This window comes from Ambystoma mexicanum, chromosome 7p, assembly GCF_040938575.1.
Source record: "Ambystoma mexicanum isolate Mex_15411 chromosome 7p, UKY_AmexF1_1, whole genome shotgun sequence".
Classification (NCBI taxonomy): Eukaryota; Metazoa; Chordata; class Amphibia; order Caudata; family Ambystomatidae; genus Ambystoma; species Ambystoma mexicanum.
The window spans coordinates 861,121,712-861,142,897 of NC_090939.1; the positions used below are offsets into that span (position 1 = coordinate 861,121,712).

A 21,186-nucleotide genomic window follows, 5' to 3' on the forward strand; every position below is an offset into this window, starting at 1 on the left:
GAATTGGAATGGCATTGTATCACATGCATTGGGGTGGTACCTGAGGGTGATTTGGGTCGGGGCCTTGGAGGTGCTTTGATTTGTGTGTGGAGTGAGGGTGCAGTTGTTTGGCAGCCTGCAGTTAGGGTGTGCCTGCTGCACGTGTAGTGCGTGTATTTGGGGTTTTTAATTATTTATGTATTTATTGTGGGTTTTAACGTGCGCTATCAGGCCGATGTGTGTGGACGTTCTCCTGGACATGTGTTTCTGTTGCACTATGTGGACGCATGGTACTTCACATGGATGGACTGTGTGGATTTGGCATTGTTTTATCTGGCCCACCTACCTGAATCTTCGGATGTCTGCACTCCTTTCTCCATCCCTCCGACTCCCTCTATGCTCTCCATTCCGATGGTGGAGGCACAGATTTCTTCCCAGGGGGTCAACTTGATGGGTGATTCAGGACCTCCCCCGGTGGCTGTGGCAATGTTGCGGTTGGCAGAGAGTATGCTGCGGACGCGTATCCGCAGGTCGTCCCATCGCTTGCGGCATTGCTGTGGGGTGCGGGGTGCGGTCCCCACCGCACTTACCCGCTGTGCCACCAGAGCCCATATGGCCTTCTTGTTTGCAAGTGCCGTCTTGGTCATTTGCGTGCAGAAGACGACGGCAGCATTCTCCTGGAGGGTCTCTGTTAGCACGGTGAGTTCCTCACGGGAGAAGTGGACCTGCCGCTTGCGGTCGCACGCTTTCTTCGCTACTTTTCCCATTTTTCTTGGTTTCGCTAGGGTGGTTGACGGGTTGGGGTGTGTTTCAGGGTAGTGATTTTAGTGGTTGTGTGGTTTTAGTGTATTTATAGGTGTACGCCGGGATGTTTCCCGTTCCGGGCCCATGTTTTAACTTCCGTTTCCGTATATTTCCGGGCACCGTACTTTCCGGTAGGCGCACACTGCGGTGACTGCTAAGAGGGGTGGCGGTATTGCACCTAGGGCGCCGTACGGCGGCGGTGTGGGCCGTTTTGGGGTCATTTCCGCCATCGCGGACTTTGCACTTCCGCCATGCCGTGGTGCTCGTGCCCGATGGGTCGGAATGGGCCGCACTTTGCTCCTTCGTGCAATGGCGGAAACGCTATTTACGCTGTGGCGCTCCGGTCAGTCGCTTTCCGCCAGGGTCGTAATGAGGGCCTATGTCTTTTCCTTTTCAGATGCTGTCGGTGCCGAAGAAGATGCTCCCCCAGGTTCGTGGCAGAGAGCGTAACAAGAAGATGGTGAATACGAAGGCACGTAAGTAGAAAGGCTGCTCTAGGGCTGTAGAATGCACCTTAATGTCTCTTTTGTCTTTACAGGTGCCGGAATGCAGCGCGAGCAGAGTTGGAGCGAGCGTAACACAGGTAATCAGTTTTGTAACTAAGCGTTACTAACCAATGTTCTTTGTCTTTGCAGGCCCGATGCCAGACGAGAAATGCAGAAAAAACGCCTTGAATGCTGCCGATGGATCGGGTAAGTTGAACCGCTAACTTTGCCTTTGCCTAACCTGTGCCTTTTGTTTTGCAGGAGCTGCTGAAGACTGGAGATTGGTTCCCAGCAGGTAAGTTTCGTATTCACAGGATCCGGAACTGAAGATTCGCTGGAGCTGACACGGTGAGCGTCCTGCTGCAGATGCAGAATAACGCGAAGCACGTTGCACCAATCGGGTGTGGTTTAAATAGTCCATAGGAGTGCTTAGGTGTCTTCTTCCACAGCCTCGCCCAGGCAAAAGAGTTCCTGCTTCCAGAAGGGGTCCAGCATCAATGATCCAGGGAGTGGTGCCTGCCCCACCCAGAAGGAAAAGTAGTCCCTGCCAGAAGAGAGTGAAACATCATCTTGCTGGTAAGTAAGCAGCATGGTCTGCTGCAGGTAGGTCCACCCAAGCACTTTCACACTTGTTATGAGCCCGGCGCTTCCTGTGCCGGGACGGGTCCATGCTATGAGCCTGGCACCACTGGTGCCAGGACAAGGTCCAAAAGGTCCCTATTGGGACTTGCTGGTGCCGATGGTATATGTTATGAGCCTGCTTCCAAGGATGTTGGGTAGGTCCTGACTCTTTGGAAGCAGTGGTCATGACACTCTGTGAAAGTTGCATCTAGAAGTGTGCCCAATAGCCTCTCTGTGAAAGTTGCGCTAGAAGTGTGCCCATTAGCCTCTCTGTGAAAGTTGCACCTAGAAGTATGCCCAATAGTCTCTCTGTGAAAGTTGCGTTAGAAGTGTGCCCATTAGCTTCGCTGTGAAAGTTGCATCTAGAAGTGTGCCCATTAGTTTCTTCTGTGAACTTAGAAGTGTGCCTAATAGCCTCTCTGTGAAAGTTGCATCTAGAAGTGTGCCCATCAGCTTCTCCGTGAACTTAGAAGTGTGCCCAATAGCCTCTCTGTGAAAGTTGCATCTAGAAGTGTGCCCAATAGCCTCTCTGTGAAAGTTGCATCTAGAAGTGTGCCCAGTAGTTTCTTCTGTGAACTTAGAAGTGTGCTCAATAGCCTCTCTGTGAAAGTTGCATCTAGAAGTGTGCCCATTAGTTTCTTCTGTGAACTTAGAAGTGTGCCCAATAGCCTCTCTGTGAAAGTTGCATCTAGAAGTGTGCCCAATAGCCTCTCTGTGAAAGTTGCATTAGAAGTGTGCCCATTAGATTCTTCTGTGAACTTAGAAGTGTGCCCAATAGCCTCTCTGTGAAAGTTGCGTTAGAAGTGTGCCCATTATCCTCTCTGTGAAAGTTGCACCTAGAAGTGTGCCCAATAGTCTCTCTGTGAAAGTTGCGTTAGAAGTGTGCCCATTAGCCTCTCTGTGAAAGTTGCATTAGAAGTGTGCCCAATAGCCTCTCTGTGAAAGTTGCGTTAGAAGTGTGCCCAATAGCCTCTCTGTGAAAGTTGTATTAGAAGTGTGCCCATTAGTTTCTCTATGAACTTAGAAGTGTGCCCAATAGCCTCTCTGTGAAAGTTGCATTAGATGTGTGCCCATCAGCTTCTCTGTGAACTTAGAAGTGTGCCCAATAACCTCTCTGCTCGAAAGCCTCTGTACGAATGCGGAATTTAACTGCGTGCTCAATTGACTCTATATGAAAGTTGAATTTAGAAATGTGCTGAACAGCTTCTTTGTGAAAGTTGAATGTAGAAGTGTGTCCAATAGACTCTCTGCGAAACCGAATTTAGAAGTATATTGTTACCAATATCCTAATAGTATAATACCATCCCAGGCCGAACCGACTAATCTCCCTAACAACCTCTCTGTGCAAAGTTGAATTTAGACTTGTGCCTAACATCCTCCCTGTATAAACCTGAATTGAATGAAGTGCACCTATTGGCGTGCCTAATTGAACTGACTAGTGTCCAGAATAGTCTCTCTGCACTTAGTCCAACTTAGAAGTGTGAGTTATTAGTATAACTAACAGTATAGCTGTGTAATTGAAGAATCTAAAACCGCGCCTAACAATCTAAAATCCCCTCTATACAAAATTGAACCTAGAGGTAGACCTAATACCATCTCTGTGTACAGGTGAGCTTAGAAGAGTACCTAATAGTCCCTAATAGTCTAATATCATATCTGTCTACAATTGAATCTAGAAGTGCACCAAATAGTCTAGTATCGTTTCTGTGCAATTGAACTTGGAAGTGTGCCTAAAAGTGTGCCTAAAACGTGAGCCCCACCGATCCTAGAACTACAACTAGAAAGCCCTCCCAAAACCCACCTAAAAGCTCATACCAAGCATGAGTACACCCACTACACCAGAGTCTGACGGAAACGACCGCTGTCGACCGCCCCCACTCTCCGATCCGCCTTCCCTCCCGTCCCCCCCTTCCCAAACCACCCCTCCCTCCTTCCCACTCCCTGCCATTCCCCTCACCAAACACCAAGCCAGAGGGGCACGATGGCGAGCCAATCACCCTAAGACCACTCCTCACCTGAACCCTACCACCAACCAGCTAACGTTAACCATGCCCGCTCCCCTCACTATCACACCTGGCACACCACACCCTGCAATCACCCACCCCCTCCCTTGCCCTAAAACCCCTGCCACCTTTCCCCGCCGACCACACCCTTTCCCCTCCCTAAAAACTGCACGCCTAGCCCTAGCAAGAACCGAGGCAGCAACCCTCTCCCCCTGTGACCCTCCCTACCCTCTCTCACACTCCAATCGCAACAAAGAAACTAAAGAGGAAATGCACCTGGTCCCCCTCAATCTCTCAGCACTCTTCGTCTCCCCTATCTCGACCCACCACTTCATTCCCGCAATCATCTCCCTCCCCCGTGGCTTCACCCTTCCTGAAACCCCTCTCCCTTGATTTCTCATCAACTACAGCTGAAACTCCTAACCGCCCATACCCCACCTTCAAATCCCCCGAACCAAACCCGATCATCTTTTGACATGCAGCCACCCAACCCCGCCCGAAGCTTGCCAATTTTTCTGCCTGCCCACTATTCCCATCTAACATCACCCAACCTACTCCTCTCCCCCCACTCTCTCCGCCACCTCCCCCTCCCGCTCCAGCACCGAGACTAACATTGCCTGCCAACATGAACTGCATCCTATTTAATACCCGATCCGTAGCAAAAAACAGACATTGCATCTTTGACCTCCTCGTCTCCGTCAAACCAGACCTAGTTTTCGTCACTGAAACTTGGTTCTCTGACGACTTTGCCCCAATCGCCAACGAAGCCTTTCCCCCGGACTACTCCCTCATCCCACTGAACCGTCCCTCCAGAGGAGGGGGAGTAGCTTTCGTCTTCAAGTCTCTCTTCCACGCCTCCATCATCGACAACCAACCCTCCATTCCTTCCTGCAAATCTCTCCTCGTTAAACTATCCCTCTCCCCGTCGCTCTCACACAGCTTCCTAATAATCTACAGGCCCCCTGGCTACGATAGACAATTCGCAAACAACCTCTGCGACTCTATTGCCACCCTTCAACTAAACCATCCCAACCTCATCCTTCTTGGAGACTTCAACATATGGCTCGACATCCCCACCAACCCTATGACACACCCCCTGGTTGACGGTTTAGACGCAATTAATCTCCAACTCCTTATAAACGGCCCGACTCACTTTAAAGGACATACTCCTGATGCCATTTTTAGCTCCAACCCCCTGATTCACCTAAAGCCCCCCATCCCTATCATCTGGTCCGATCACTTCATTCTCTCGTTCACCATTCACTCACCCGACCCCCTTCCCATACTCGAATCGGAGCCTCCGAGTCTACGCAAATGCTGGAAAAAACTAATAATCACCCCAGACCTAGCCGAGGCACTCCTCCAGTCTCCACCACCTACCTGCCATCTCAACAAACAACTAACCCCTGACGTCTTTGACTCATGGCTCAACGCATCTCTGATGCGGCTCACACCACCGTGCAAACCATCAACCCGCCGTGGCGCCTTCCCAAGATGGTTCACTCCTGAGTTGAAGATCACTAAACAATTATATAAATATCTGGAACGTAAATGGCAGAAGGACAAAACTCAGGAGAGCAGGGCCACCTTGGCTCGTCACCTGTATCAGTACAAGGCCGAAATCCGGAAAGCAAAAAAAGCCCATTTCAACTCCCGAATCCTAAACTGCAAAAACCCAAGCAAAGAACTCCACAAAATCATCTCCGAATTCACCAATCCGGCCTGCACCACGACCGTCCCGACCCCGTCACAATCACTGTGCGATGCACTCTCCCTCCACTTTTACACCACGGCTATTGTAAGGACAAAAACTCTAACCACCAAACTGGCTCTCCTACATCCACCAGGCAATTCTCCGTTCGTACCGGCCAGCCCACCAGCTGCGACTTCTACGCAACCAATGTTCGAATCCTTTAGTCCAATATCACCAGAGCAATTTCTCAAACTTCTATTTGCCCGCAAACCATCTGTGTCGTCGCTGGACCCTTGCCCAGCCACAATCCTCAAAGAAATTTTCGCTTCCACATGAGCAGGAGATCATGCAAGATTCATCATAAATGCCTCCCTTTCCTCCTGTATTTTTCCCGACGCATTCAAAACAGTTCGCGTCAAAGCTCTAATTAAAAAACCTTCGCTCGACCCTCTTGAGCCCAAAAACTACTGCCCCATCTCAAACACCAGATTCCTTGCCAAACTAATTGACCGAACACCCTACTCTCAACTAAATGCCTTTGTCGAAGCCAACAATCTCCTAGACCCCGCCCAATCAGGTTTCAGAGCCCGTCACGGAACTGAAACCACCCTAACCTCAATCTGGGATGACCTTAAAATGACGGCAGACTCCGCGGGTTGCGCCGCACTAATCCTTCTTGACCTATCTGCCGCCTTTGACAAAATCAATCACTCAATCCTCCTTGACCGCCTCCATTCCCTAGGAATTTGTGGAACCGCTCTTAAATGGATAGCTTTATTCCTCAAAGATAGGTACCAAATAACGATACTCTCCAGCTATACCTCCCAAGCCCGACCAGTCGACACTGGAGTCCCACAAGGAGCGTGCCTATCTGCCCTACTGTTCAATCTCTACCTCAGCACCCTCCCACCAATAATCCGTTCACACCACATCCTGTGCTACAACTACGCCAACGACACGCAACTAATTCTAAAACTCCTGAACTCAAAGCCCAACTCCCAACCTGACCTGGCCTCATGCCTCCTTGACATAGAACTCTGGATGACCCAAAGCCACCTCCTGTTAAACCCCTCTAAAATGGAAATCATGGTATGTGGCAACTCTGAACTTCTTCGGCACCCACTACCATGGCCATCCACCATGGGCAACTCACCGACTGCCTCCAAATCAGTGAAAAACTTTAAATGCACCCTGGACTCTAACCTAACACTCTTGCGCCAAGTCAACAACATCTCAAAGTCCTGCCACTACCACCTTAAAACCCTCAGGCGCATTTTTCCGTATCTCTCCTTTCCCAACAGACTCTCCACGGTCCAATCAATCGTTATATCAAGACTGGACTACGCAAACCCCTATACCTCGGAGTCCATGCGTACCAACTGAATAAACTCCAAAGGGCACAAAACGCGGCAGCCAAATTGCTACTTGCGCTTGGCCCAAGAGACCACGTCTCCCCAGCCCTCAAGATGCTCCACTGGCTTTCAGTAGCCCGAAGGGTGACCTTCAAAACCTTATGCATCTCCCATCGAGCACTGCACAAAACCGGACCTCAATATCTTCAGGACAAACTAAAACCATATCACCCACAGCGCACCCTAAAATCGAGCGCAGCCGGCCTCCTAGTCTAACTCAGTCAGGTTAGGCGGTTCATCATTCTCAGCCTTGGCCCCCATGCTATGGAATTCACTCCCACCCCACATCCACCTAACTGAGGACTTATCGTCTTTCCGCAAAATGCTGAAAACCTGGCTCTTCCCATAAAAGCAACCCATACCATACTAACCCTAACAGACTAACAGCAACTCAATGACCAACCCAACAAACTACCCGATGCGACAAATTGACAGCTAATAACCCCATTAATATAAACTAAAAGGACAAATAGAATTAAACGATTAAATTAGATCAAAGCAGTAAAAGAGTTAATAAGAATAAATCATACGGAAACTGCAAAGAGAATTAAACTGCTGAAATGGACAGAATGCATGAAGAGTGAACAAAGTGAATGGCATGGATGCGATAGTTAGAAATGAGGCAAATGAATGCGTAGAGCGAACGAGTGCATAGAGCGAACGAGTGCATAGAGGGACGAGTGCGTAGAGGGGGTGAGTGCGTAGAGGGGGTGAGTACGTATAGGGGGTGAGTACGTATAGGGGGTGAGTACGTATAGGGGGTGAGTACGTAAGGGGGGTGAGTACGTAAGGGGGGTGAGTACGTAAGGGGGGTGAGTACGTAAGGGGGTGAGTACGTAAGGGGGGTGAGTACGTAAAAGGTGGGAGTGCATAGAGGAAGTGAGTGCATAGAGGAGGTGAGTGCGTAGAGGAGGTGAGTGCGTAGAGGAGGTGAGTGCATAGAGGAGGTGAGTGCATAGAGGAGGTGAGTGCATAGAGGAGGTGAGTGCGTAGAGAGGGTGAGTACGTAGAGAGGGTGAACGCGTGGAGGGAGCAAGGGCGCAGAGGGGACGAATGCGTAGAGGGGGCGAGTGTCATGGGTGTATGGAGGGAATGGGTATATGGAGCAGATGGGTGTATGGAGCGGATGGTTGTGTGGAACAGATGGGTGTGTGGAGCGGATGGGTGTGTGGAGCGGATGGGTGTGTGGAGTAGATGGGTGTGTGGAGCGGATGGGTTTATGGAGCCGGTGGGTGTATGGAGCCGAATCGCCTGGAGCGATCGAGTGCCCAGAGTGAACTGACGTGTTGCGTAGAGCGCACGAGTACGTAGAACGAACGAGCACTGATGCATCCAATACTGACGAGTGCGTAGAATGGATGAGTACGTAGAGCTACTGAATGCGCAGAGCATGAGGCAGACAGGAGCGCATGCGTGGGGCGGACAAGAGGGCTTGCGTGGAGCAGACTAGAGCGTGAGGCGGACCGGAGTGTATTGGACCAGTCTGGGGTGCATGGAGTGGATAGGAATGCACGGCACGGACCGGAGCGCATAGAATTGCGTGATGTATATAGTATGGTTTGGAATGCAGAGAACGTTTGAAAGAGCATATAACCCTTCATATCACACCATCACGCTTACTCTCTCCTTTACATCACCACTCAACTAGAATACAGGGATACTATGACACCATTCGGTATAACTGTTCTCATACCAACATCCACCGCTCACTCCACATCATTCTAAGTAAACACTGCTGGTTTCACACCCACCAGCCAGGCGTTCTCCTCAGGCCTAACGCAGCCGCAGCCGTTCCCGATAAATCCTGCCAGAACGAACACATTCTCCTGATCTCTCAACCACCACACCTACTGCTAAGAAGCAGCTATTACACGAATACTGCACAAGCTGCACACATACCCGGTGCTCACACGCACCTTTGACTCTCTCTACTCTCTCTACTGATCTGAACTTCGGTTCCCAAGGGCGTTCAACTAGCGCCTTCAGACCATACCAATGGTATATAAGGCGCTATATAAGTGCAAAATAACATAACATAACATATCATATAAAACCGTCGAGTTAATGTAATCGGATGTCCAGGACCATCACCATATGCTCCAATACAGTCAATATTTGTCCATGTGTGCCCAACATATAGTCAAGAAGTGTCACCATTTGCCAGTCACATGTGCCACATCTGTCTTCAAACCTAGCCTAGCTCCAGGGCCCCAAACTCTGTAACGAGGACTGCGGGCAACACTATGACAGCATGGGGCTCTTCACAGCTGTGGCAGCCCTTCTCTTGGCTGCTCTTTCCGCGTACAGGGCTGCCAGACTACTGAGCGTTAAGTGTTGCTGCCCCCTTTAATTGCACACATACACAAGAGAGTTTTACATACATGCCTAGTTTTCGCCCACTACTTAAAAAAACAGCTTTTGTTAATCTGTTTACACTTTGTACAACTTAGCTTTCGCTGGGAAGTCAAGTGTGTTGACAGGCGCTGTAGAAGTTGTTACTAATGCTTTGGCATTGAGTTTGGTCGTCGAATTGGACGCATGACAGCCCTGCAGGGACGCTGTATAATGCATGCTTTTTTTCAGGGTTTTTTGCAAAGCATCGTATACCATTCGGCATTCAAATTACCCGTCGTCTCTGGGCACACTGTTTTTTTTGCTCCTGAAAGTCGGTGAGCTGTCAATGTGCCCCCAGCTCCCCACACAAAGAAAGTTAACACTTAAGAGTTAACTTTCTTTGATGAATGCCATCACTCGCCGAGGCCGGTATTGCGCCGCTCAGGGCTGCCTGCAGGCCCTTTCTACTCTGATCTGCTCTGCATGATCAGGGCCTGATAAGCCTGGAAGTGTTTTTGTGCTGGGGAGTGGCATGCAGGTGACACGGATGGATGACAAGTGTGACAAGACAGGCAATACAGAATGACAGTTGCAGGAATGAGGAGACTGACGACCAGGATGTGAGGTGGAAAAAACTTTGGCCACAAGCTTTATTTTAGTACCAGCCATGGTGCAAAAGAAAAACCAGCCATAACATCACATAAGGATAACAATACTATATTTTGGGGACAGAGGGAACAGGTGAGCGGGGGGCCCTAATCCCAATTAGGGGCCCGCTCGAGGCTGATCCCCGCCGCCATTCAAATGAAAGCTTGTGACAATTGTTTGGCCCCAGCGTGTGAGCTGTGACATGTTCATAATTGCTTTTCTTTGGAGCAGGTTCATCCTGCTTTCTCTTGTCCTTTCCAAGTGAGGTGGGGAGGTGTGTACTTGTGTGCATTTCATTGCTGTCCAATCTGACCAGGTTTAGCACTTGCGCCCTCTCTTGCTCACAGGGTGATTTTCGCTGAAGTTATGGCTCTTGATCCGTATTTCTTGATAAAACAAAACCCCGCGTTGTGAAGCCATTCAACTTGATCCTCTGCGGGATGTGTTCTTGGAGCCATTTTGATTTTTTGGTCATGTGTTTTGTACTTTTCCACGGATGGAGGCGTTTTAGCCTCTTGGTCCACTCTTTGGAGATGAATTTGGCACTTTCTCCACACATGATCCACTTGAGTTTTTGAAGCCCCCACGCTCCGTTTGCAGGCTAGTTGTTTCCTCGGGGGTGGGTTCTAGGAACCTTACTAGGGTCTTCCCTGCTCCAGATCCACTTGTGCTACGAGACCCCTTCTGCGCATTAGGCTGCTTGTTTTTACAGCCGGGGTGGGTTCAAAGAGGCTTACTGGGTTTTTACCCTGCTCCCGATCCACTTGCATTGTGAGACCCCCTCAGCGCTTAGAGCTGCTTGTTTTTACAGCCGGGGTGGGTTCAACGAGCCTTATTGGGTTTTTACCCTGCTCCCAATCCACTTGCATTGTGAGACCCCTCAGCGCTTAAAGCTGCTTGTTTTTACAGCGGGGTGGGTTCAAAGAGCCTTACTGGGTTTTTACCCAGCTCCCGATCCACTTGCATTGCAAAGAGCCTTACTGGGTTTTTACCCAGCTCCCGATCCATTCCCATTGTTAAGGGACCCAGCAGCCCGACCCCACCATGTGCATGCTAAGTGGGGCAGCGCCAAAAGGCACTGCCCCACCGGACTTAGCACAAACCCCCCACCTCCCAGCTTACGGCCCCGGGCCTCCCATCCGGGTGGGCCCGGGTGTATAAGGGCCTGCAGGCAGCGAGTCGGCGCGAGACACCAGGGCGTCAGGTGAACTGATAGTAAAGGAAGATGTTACTTTTTTGTCTCTCTGCAGCTCTGTGCGCAGCACCGCCCGTCATGGGCAGGTAAGCGGTTGCAGGATATTACTTTTTTTTTTACAAAACCCTGGGAGCAGGTCAGGGTTTTGTAAAAAAAAAGTAATATCCTGCAACCGCTCACCTGCCCATGACGGGCGGTGCTGCGCACAGAGCTGCAGAGACAGGGAGAGAAAGTCAGCGACAAGCAGAGCAGGCTGCAGCTCTGCTTCATGAAGGAGACTGGGCATTGGGAGCTCATCTACAAGAGGAGGTAGGTTTGCATTGCCCTGCTGTCTGTCCTTTTATTACGTTTTCCAAACTTGATGGTGCGAATTTGCTATCCGACTCACTATATATCAGCAGCCGTCTGTGTGTTCCCTGTGTAGCATAGTGGCGCAATTGCATGCTGTGGAAATGGAATGCTGCTTGTCTTGCTGGGGTTTCGCTGCAGCATTTCTAAAAAAAATATGCACGGGTGAGAATAGCAATAAACAATTAAACAGAAATATGTATTTATTTATTTATTTATATGTATATAGCGCGCAAGCAGCCCAAGGGTATAGAGGCGCTGTTACTTGCATGAGCTTAGTTACAGAGCTACAGGTGTGGTAGCAGTAAATGGCACATTGTACACAAACACAGACATAGATATCATTACAGCTTATTGGATTGGTCATTACATCTTAAGCAGTGAGTCCTATGGTTGGTAAATATGTTAATTGAATAGCATTGCGCCAAGTACGTTCTCAACCTCAAATGCATGAATATTATGTACGCGGACATGCTTTAGGGAGAAATAGGAACGAAACATACGTTTTTTTTTTTCTTTAAAACATTGAGCTGATGTCGAAATGCAACATGCACTCCTTCTAGAATAGATGCGGACACTGGATTGCCTCTGTAACCTTCTATGGATGTAAATGATGAGATGCCATGGCAAATGTGATAACTCATTGGGTCGGCGTCCCTGCTCACCAAAAACACCACCACATTGGAACTCTTTGAGCTTGCTTAAATGAAGCCTTACCATTGAGCTTTGCACTTGAAGCGCCTGCCAGTTCTTCTTAGAGTTAATAACTTGGTGCTTTAGGCGTGCTACTGGTGTAATAAAAATATGTTAACCAGATTTGCCTTCAGCCACTTGATTTATAAGCACTATGCATGTCCTTCACTGAAGTCCTGTTAAAAACAAGTAATGGCAAAGCTGACAGTTTGGGCTTTTGTATAAGTATTAGACATTTGCCAGACACTACTATTAAATGCCCAGGTATTTGCACACTTTTTCACCTGCTACCATCTATTGCCAGGTAATACCAATATGGCAGTGCCTGGCAAGTGCCTTTGCCATGCCTACACAAAAGCCCAAACTGTTGGCGTTGCCAATGATTTTTACCCACAAGGTGAAGCTCACCTGGCTCTCTGTGACAATGCTAACATGTAAATCGATGGGCCAATATGGAAACTGAGTGCAAAGCAAAAGGAAGATGTTACACAAGCTACTAGTCAGCAACACAAATTTCTAATTAAAACCACATGACAGCATGTAAATCCGTATAGCAACATCTTAAGACAAAAGAATATCATAGTGGTTTTAATGTTAAACTATAACTCCCAGAATGCAAGATAATGCCAACCTGAAAAATCTTGTTAATCCCACAGTACTTTCAGAGATTTAAAACATGTAAGAAAATAAGTTGTGAAATAAACAAAGATAGAAATGAGTGCTGCCTCCGCATCCATCCCACTACTAGCCTATGCCAGCAGATGCTGCAGCGCTAAGCATGTGACATGGAACAGTAGCAGTGTGATGCGCTGGTTGTGGACCGATCTAGCACTGAGCCGGGCCGCTGGCACCGCAGCGCCGCCCGGGCTGGCATTAGTGATCCAGGATTCTTTGGGCACTGGCACTTATTTTTTTACAAATTAAGCACTCCCTCTCATACCCTAGTTTGTAACACCCGGAAGCTCACTGATTTCATACTTGTGCCTACTCTCCTGTTGCTACTTACCTCTTCTACCCATGTAAGTAAGGATTCACAGGCTCGCATGGACTTCTATAACCATGGCCTCCTCTACACCATGGATGTTCATGCTCCCCTCAAACTCAAAATACTACAGTCTCACAATCCAGCGAATACTTGGTTTTCTGACAATCTTATTGCTCTCCACAGATGCAAAAATCCCACCCCCTCCAACCATGAAATCTTTTCCAACGCAGCCAAAATGAATAAAAATGCTGTAATCACATCCAAAGCCAACTCCTACAACCTCAGAATCACTAACGCCAGCTCCAATTCTAAATAACTCTTCTTGATTCTCAAAGAGTTCAAAAATCCAGCTTGGAACTCGGCACCTGTCCTAATCTCACCTGACGAAAACCCAAGAACTCTGCCAGTCACCCCCTGCTGGGTCGCCATCAAGCCTCCACATCTGGGTCTTACACGCCCAATATTGTCTATACCCCCTAAAACTAGACTTACAAACGCTCACCACTATGCCCTACGGAGCTCACTGGTGATCTCCCACCATGCACACAACACCGCTACCTTTGATCTTCCTAACTCATGTAGGTTGCTACCCCAGTCACCCGCCACCGATGGCCGCTTCCCAGCCTACTCTGCACCCTGCCTGGGCAAACTCCACCAATTTAGACTTCGCTCCTGAACAGGCACCAACAACTCCTGTATTTTCTATTCTCCACCTGCAGTTACCAGCCCCAATCCAAGTTCCTTTACTACCCCTACCACTTCCTCTGCCACTATTGGGCATTCCAGTAACCCCACGTACACTACTCCCATGAGATCCCCCTCCTCCCTGCCAGCAACTAATTCCCTTAAATGTGCTCCCATCAATGTGAGATCTTTGGGTGCCCACACAGTGGAAATCCATGACCTCATCATCTAGTCGCAGTTCAACATCTTAGCCACTACAGAATCCTGGTTATATAATGCCTTCGGACCTCTTCTTTCCTTGACCATTCCACCCAACTATACTATCCTCAGATTCGACCGCTTAGATGCTCCAGGAGGAGTTGCTGCCCTCATTTACAAATCCTCTCTACAAATTAGGACGTGCCCTCTAACCCCGCTCCAGGCTACAAAATATTACTCCTGAAGCTGACCACAGACCCTCAAACAACTATCAGCATCCTACTATTATATAGACCCAACCAAACAGTCCTAGCTGCCCCGACCTTGATATTGCACTCATAATCACAACTTTCATGAACCAGCTACCAAATGCATCATACCAGGAGATTTTAAGCTCGGATACCATGACTGTTCAAATACCAAAGCCACTGCATTGTTAGCTGCCCTCAGTGACATGTGCTTCACCCAACTCATCTCTTCCCCTACTCACTCCAAAGGACGCATCCTGGATTGGATTCTTAATGTAAATGTCCACATTAATATTGATGCCATTGAACCGTTACTCTGGTCAGACCACTTTGTTATACACTTCACCATCTCAACTTTGAAGCACCTATGCCACTCAGTCCTATACTGATCGGTAACACTTGCAAGCTTAAGCATGAGGACCTACAACCATCCCTCCTCACTGCTCTGAGCTCTTATGGCCCCACCTCCAGCCTCTCAGCCCATGATTTGGCCACCCAATACCACATATGCCTGCTCCAGACTTTGCACTTACATGCTCCACTCAAATCTAAAATCCCAAAACCTCATAAAACCAACAACTCCTGGTTTTCTGAGGATCTGGTCCACTTACGCAGAGAAAAAAGATCCCTTGAACACCTTTGCAAGAAAAATCCCACTCCCAAGAGTGTCAGGACCTTGCCACAGTATCTCTCAGCTACAAGAAAGCAGTCCTCACTTGCAAAGCTAATAACTATAATGACAGAATTGCCAATGCTAGCTCCAACACCAAATAATTATTCACTATCCTCCAGGAACTAGAGACTCCCATTCCCCCCGTGGGTACCACCCGCACTGACAAAGTCTAGTGTACCACAATTCAAGATGCCCTCTCCTTCAAAATTGAGACATTACTTTCCAAAATCAACACCAAAAAAGCCCTGCTCGCTAGTAAGCCTCAGGCGCTCAACCTGGTTGAGCTCCCCATCCAAGCGCTTGCTAGTAACATCACCCCCTTCTCTTTTAATCACGTCACTCCAAAGCAAGTCGCAGCTACCATTACAGCTCTTAAACCATCTAACTGCAAAGGTGACTCTTGCCCAGCACACATAGTGAAGCTCTGTGCCCCCACACTTATGCCTATTATTACTGAGTTTGCAAACACCTCGTTCTCAATGAGTACGGTGCCTTCCTTGATCAAATCCGTGTGGGTCACCCCTCTATTAAAACACCCATTGCTAGACCCTACCATCCACACTAACTATCGGCCCATCACAGCCGTCGCCTTTTTATTAAAAATCATTGACCGCCTAGCTTACGCTCAAGTCCAGCAATTCTTAGAAACCAACCACCTGATAAAGGCAATCTGACTTTCGCCCTTAGCACAGGATAGAAACTGCCCTACTAGACTTAAAAATCTAAATGGACTCTATTCGAGACTCGGGCAATTTAGCGATCCTGCTCCTACTCGATCTATCGGCCGCTTTTGATTTGGTTGATCATAATATCCTCTGTGAACACCTCAACCAAAACTTCAATTTTTCACTGGAATCTACCAAGTGGATAAAATCCTTCCTAAGTGGTAGGACCATGCACGTGTTCATACGAGATTCAGCTGCCGATGCCACCCCAGCCCCACTAGTTGTGCCTCAAGGGTCCCGTCTCTCACCTACCCCAAAAAATGTAAATAGGGAGTAAAAATACTTCCAACAAAAAATTGGAAACAGACATGTAGAACTTTGTGCCCATGCTTTCACCAACACAGCTCAATGGCTTTGTTTGGACGGTAGTGCACGTAGTACCACTGGAAGAAACTGGTATCATTACTGCCTATTCAGTTCAAGTAAACATGTATATTTTAATGTTTATGAATAATAAGGTGCAAAGAAATAATGATTGCAAAAATATTTTCAGTTAAAAACATTTTCATTCACATATAAAATATGGAATTGGACTTACATTTTTACTCTCTAAAAAATCATTTTACTCACAACTTTAAAATATATGGAGTAAAATACTCCCACTTCCAAATCTTATCTGGAGCACTGATAACACCTATACTACACCCTGGTTCGATCTCCTTGATTCCAGTGGAATTAACTACACCAACTTTGCGGACGACACACAGATTCTTGTCCCTCTCTCAGGGGACTAAAACACTGACACAGTCCAAATCAATGCTGTCTACAGCACTATCCAAAATTGGATGGCCACCCATAACCTATGCCTGAATGATGATAAAACGGAGCTCCTTGTCATTGGACCCCCCACATCAGATCAGGCACCTTGATACTGCTTACTCATCCTTCAGCATAGACGGCGCATCCATCCCAGTTTCGAAGCAAGTAAAAACTTTGGGGGTCTAACTCGAAGTGGACCTTACAATGACCAGACAAATGAATGCCCTTGCCTCCTCCACTGCCTATCTGAGTTGCAGCTCTTATCCCCGAGTAACTGCATCACACTCGCCAGAGCTCTCATCCTCTCCAAACTCGATTATTGCAATGTCCTTCTCATGGGCCCCTTCAACGCCAACTTTCGAAAATTGCAACTTCTCCAAGACAAGGCACTTCGATCCGCCCTTCGCCTCAAACGCTTGGATAATATTTCTGCTGTCAAGCGCAGTGTCCATTGGGCGACATCACAAGAGAAAAAGAGCTGGTTGTGTCAGCTTCCCTGTAACGGCCCCCAGGCTCTGAAACTCTCTACCCGTCCACATCTGGACCAATAATCATTCCCCGCCTTTCAAAACTAACCAAAACTTGACTGTTGGACAGATACGTCTAACAGTTGTTTTTCTTGTTCTACTGTCTTGTTGTGTTTCTGTATCTGCACTCTCACTTTTTTGCTGTACGAACACTGTGATACCCTTGGATCTGGGCGTTGTCATACATGTACAAATAAATACTATTAAAATAAAATAAATAACGGTAAAAAGAATATCGCCAAATTAGAAGTTAGCATCACATGGAGTGCTGCATGGGGTAAGTATGGGTTATTTGTCTCCTTCAGTACTTCTATGTACCTTGTACCATAAATAGCCAATGAGATCCCAACTCAAATTTTTGCAATATTTCAAATATTGGTGGTATTTAAAATACCACGTTTTTACCGTTACCATCATATTCACAACCAAGCAACAATCAGGTAAGAGGGAAATCAAGTACATGCGCATCTCCAGACACAAAGCTGAATATGTTGTAAAACATAGGGGATGTTAATGTGTGTGTAAATAAACACCTGCTTCTCTCTTCACGAAACTGCGACAGCCAAGCAATGGCATGGAATTTACCAGGCTTGAATTCCCGCGCATTTGGGGAAAGCTGCCAGATAAAAAACATGTTGTATACTGCTGAATAACAATAGAAAAGAAAGGGGGCGCATGCCGCCCGTATTTTACCCTTCTGACACGGCGGAGGGGCGCCTGTCTCACACCCGGGCTCCTCTTGGTCGGCATCCGCTTCCCCATTTTGCTCCCCCTCAGGCGGTAGTGCAGACTGCGTGCTAAACTGGCGGGAATCCATAGCGACGGGACGTAGCGCAAGGCGAGGCGGCAGACAGGCGAAGGGGTCGTCACAAGAACTGGACCTGTTCAGAGGCGCCGGCTGCAAAGCGTTTCGCACTCCGACCTCTCGGCGTTTCCACTCATGTTTTATAGGCTTTGCCACTTAATGCAGACGGCACCTGCTGCTCGGCATGTTGAGCCCGAGAAGCCCCTGCATTTCAGAAATCTCTACGGGCTTTCCTGGGGCTGCCACGGCGTCTGCAGGGTTGTGTACGTGTGGCCGTGTGGTCACAGGGGACTGGAGGCCGGGCAGGTCATGTTTTTCGAGTCTCGGTAATTAATAGCGTTACAAAACTAGAGTACCTGCCAAAAGTATTCTGGGGCTCAAATATGTGGTTATATTTCCTTACAATATGTATAAGGCAGATGGCAGCTCTGAACTCACAGGCACGCAGAAAAGTCGTTATCTATATTCCTGCTGGGCCCACGACGCCTACGTGCCGTGACCAGTCCCACAATGTGCCTCATTATCTAAAAATCGTAAATCACAGGGCCTGGCCGAGGACAACCTACCTTTGCCATTTTTCTCCCTCTGTGTAGTCAGTATTGACCAATTGCATTACCGAGTGCAAAAAAAGAAACGTGGTTTTCACAGGTTAGCCTGTTTTTTTTAAGGTTGCAATTCGGAGTGCAAAAGGTGTAAATGCGTCCCTCAATGTATGCTTGATGGATGCATTTACATTTGATTCCTATGGAATCCGTTTCTTTTTGCAGGTACTAACCACAGGTGAATTCCACAGGAATACAAGATGTTCCTGCCATCATGAAAATGCTATGCTGGAAGAAAGCCATTTGGTTTGGATAGTCAAATCTTAACAGTGATTACATTCCGTACCTCAGCTCTGCCTGCCAAAAATAACGGAAATGCTCCAGAATTTGAAAACGCGTACAAAACCGGTCAGTACACCTATTGTGCCAGGTTTTTACATCTGTAACATGAAAAATGAGGGCCAACCAGTCCCTTTTAGGCCCATCTCTGCCACTATCCCAAATCTGATTTTGAAATCCAAATGGACAGAAGTTTACGACAGACATTCGAAGCATCTGCTTTGGCAGCTATGCGCATGCTGCATCTCGGGTGAAACTTAAGTATGCCTCTTCCCTCCCTGGTGGTCATTATCCGTCTGGCTGCAGCTATGTGCAATAACTCTCTCGCTGCTTGTAAAGGAGGATTCTCCTGGCCTGGGTTCCGGGCAGGGATTCAACTTCCTAACCCTGTGCACGCCAATAATAACTTATCCCCCTCACTATCGTGAGCGGGAGTTTAGATTCTTTTAAAGACACAGAGGCGAGTATTATACATAGTCACTCATTACAGTTTCGCCGGTATGACCGGCGGGCTACCAGCAAAACTGCCTTAACATCTCTGCAGCCCGATTTCCCCGTGTTATCAGAATGCTATGGGCGACGGAGACAACGGTAAGTTCCAATTCATGGAGTCCAATAGGACACCATGGGATACAGGAATTTCTTTGGCGGTGGGGGCCTGATCTACCAGTAGGTCAGGCCTGCGGGGAGATCTGTTGCCCCCACTGGCAAAGTTGTGTTTTGCCGGTCCGGAAAGAAATGCTGGTACCGGAATTTCTTCTGGTCCGGCAAATTTATAATCAGGGCCTATTCTTTATGTACTCATCCAGTAGCAGAGCTAAAATATACTTTACAGAACTTTTATGTGCAACATGAACTGTTTAAAAAATAAAGTGGGAGCCTTCCCAGGGTGAGGGGTCAGGACCTCAACCCATCCAAACAGGATCGAACCCAGCACATAAAGGTCTGTGCCGTTAGTCCCTCTTCCTCTTCTTTAGCGTTCTGAAACAATAGTATGTTCAGGGGAATGGGAACCCCTGGTATCCAGGTGGGTGGGGCGGATATACTGATCCTTCTTGAATGTGAACGGGAGAGAATGCTAATGATGGAGCAAGATTCAGGGGGAGCCAATCCAAGAAGTTCGTTAGGCTCTGTTACGGATATCCCTGGAACTCTGAACTTCTGTCCGTGACACAGTTGGAACCAGAAACACTGGTAATGTTATGGTGGAATGGTGGAGATGGGGGGGAAATGAAGTATTATTCTGGAATATAGTACTGAATGTTGCTGTTCGTATGAAATAATAAATGCTAAAAAATGTAAGTTTAAAAAAATAGGTGCAGGATTCCACAATGCAACTCGCCGTCCAACTCTGCGGCACAGGAAGGTAATCCAATCTCTTTCCACACTCTGACTGGTCTTGTTAACCAGTATGAGACAAAATCCAAGGCAGTGGGCCTCATTACAAGTTTGGCGGTAGCCTTGCTGGTAAAACCGGCGGTCTGCCGCCAAACTTGCAAATTTTTCCAGTGCTCAGGAATGTCAATTACTGGGTCATTACGGCCTTGCCGGACCCGGTCATCGCCCTTTCCCGTGTGCCGGAAAATATTCTTCTCCATTCCCATTGAGCCTGAATGGGGAAGCTGGATGTTCCGGCACCATTCGTGAATGGTGCCGGTGCATCCGACATGCTGTGCTCGCGGGGGCTGGTCCGCCCGCCCGGTCAGACCTGGCGGGCACACAGGCACCCGCGAGCACAACTCGTAGTTTGCCAGTCCATTAGTAACGGGGCCGGTAGCTTACCAGTGCCGTTAGTACCGGACCGGCAAACTTGTAATGAGGCCCAGTGTCCTCAAGCTCGCCCCCATCTTATCAGCACCCATGCCAAGCCCAGCTTTACAATTTTGACTTCTGTTCTTCCATTGGTATCTCAGTGAAGATAAAAGAAAACAAGGTGGGTGACAACCCAAATTAAGTAGACTTTCAAAACTACAGCAAGCAACTAAAGGTAAAACCTCAGTATCTTAACATTCCCTCGGGAACTCGGGGAGGGAACAATAATATCTATTATGGCTACCTAGAGTTGGAAAATTGCACCTCAATATGTATGAAACAATAACAGTTGCCACAACCAGCAATTCAGCAATCACTACCAGAAAACGTCAATATGGCAGTTCCTTTAGAAAACTCATAGAAAAATTCCCATAGGTTTCAAATCTAATATCAGTATGCCAGACAGGGATAAATATATATCTGTGGCATAAGACACAGCAAACCATGATAACCTTGAGTGGAAAGTAGTTATCCTGCAGCTTAGTGACCAGTGATATGCAACCTTGTTTCTAGGTAATCACAAAATAGTCCAAAGGCGCCCCTCTGCGATAACGAACACGGCCCATTGACCTGTTCTTTGGGAAGGTACCCACTCGAGAGTCCGCAGCCACACTTTAGATCACTGTACCTTTCGCAGATGGGAAATATCCATTTGCATATCAGTCTTTGTTCCA

The 21,186-nt window shown here is 47.9% G+C and overlaps 1 protein-coding gene across 1 annotated transcript in view; it reads right to left on the bottom strand.

Moving 5' to 3' along the window:
• The window catches only part of METTL21C (methyltransferase 21C, AARS1 lysine), a 124,324-nt gene extending 106,381 nt beyond the window's left edge, over positions 1 to 17,943 (bottom strand). Inside the window, exon 1 of the mRNA XM_069637050.1 lies at positions 17,708 to 17,943. Within this exon, the coding sequence (XP_069493151.1) occupies positions 17,708 to 17,831 (124 nt within the window). The 5' untranslated portion in view covers positions 17,832 to 17,943. The remainder of the gene's footprint in view (positions 1 to 17,707) is intronic.
• Between the last annotated feature and the right edge of the window lie 3,243 nt (positions 17,944 to 21,186).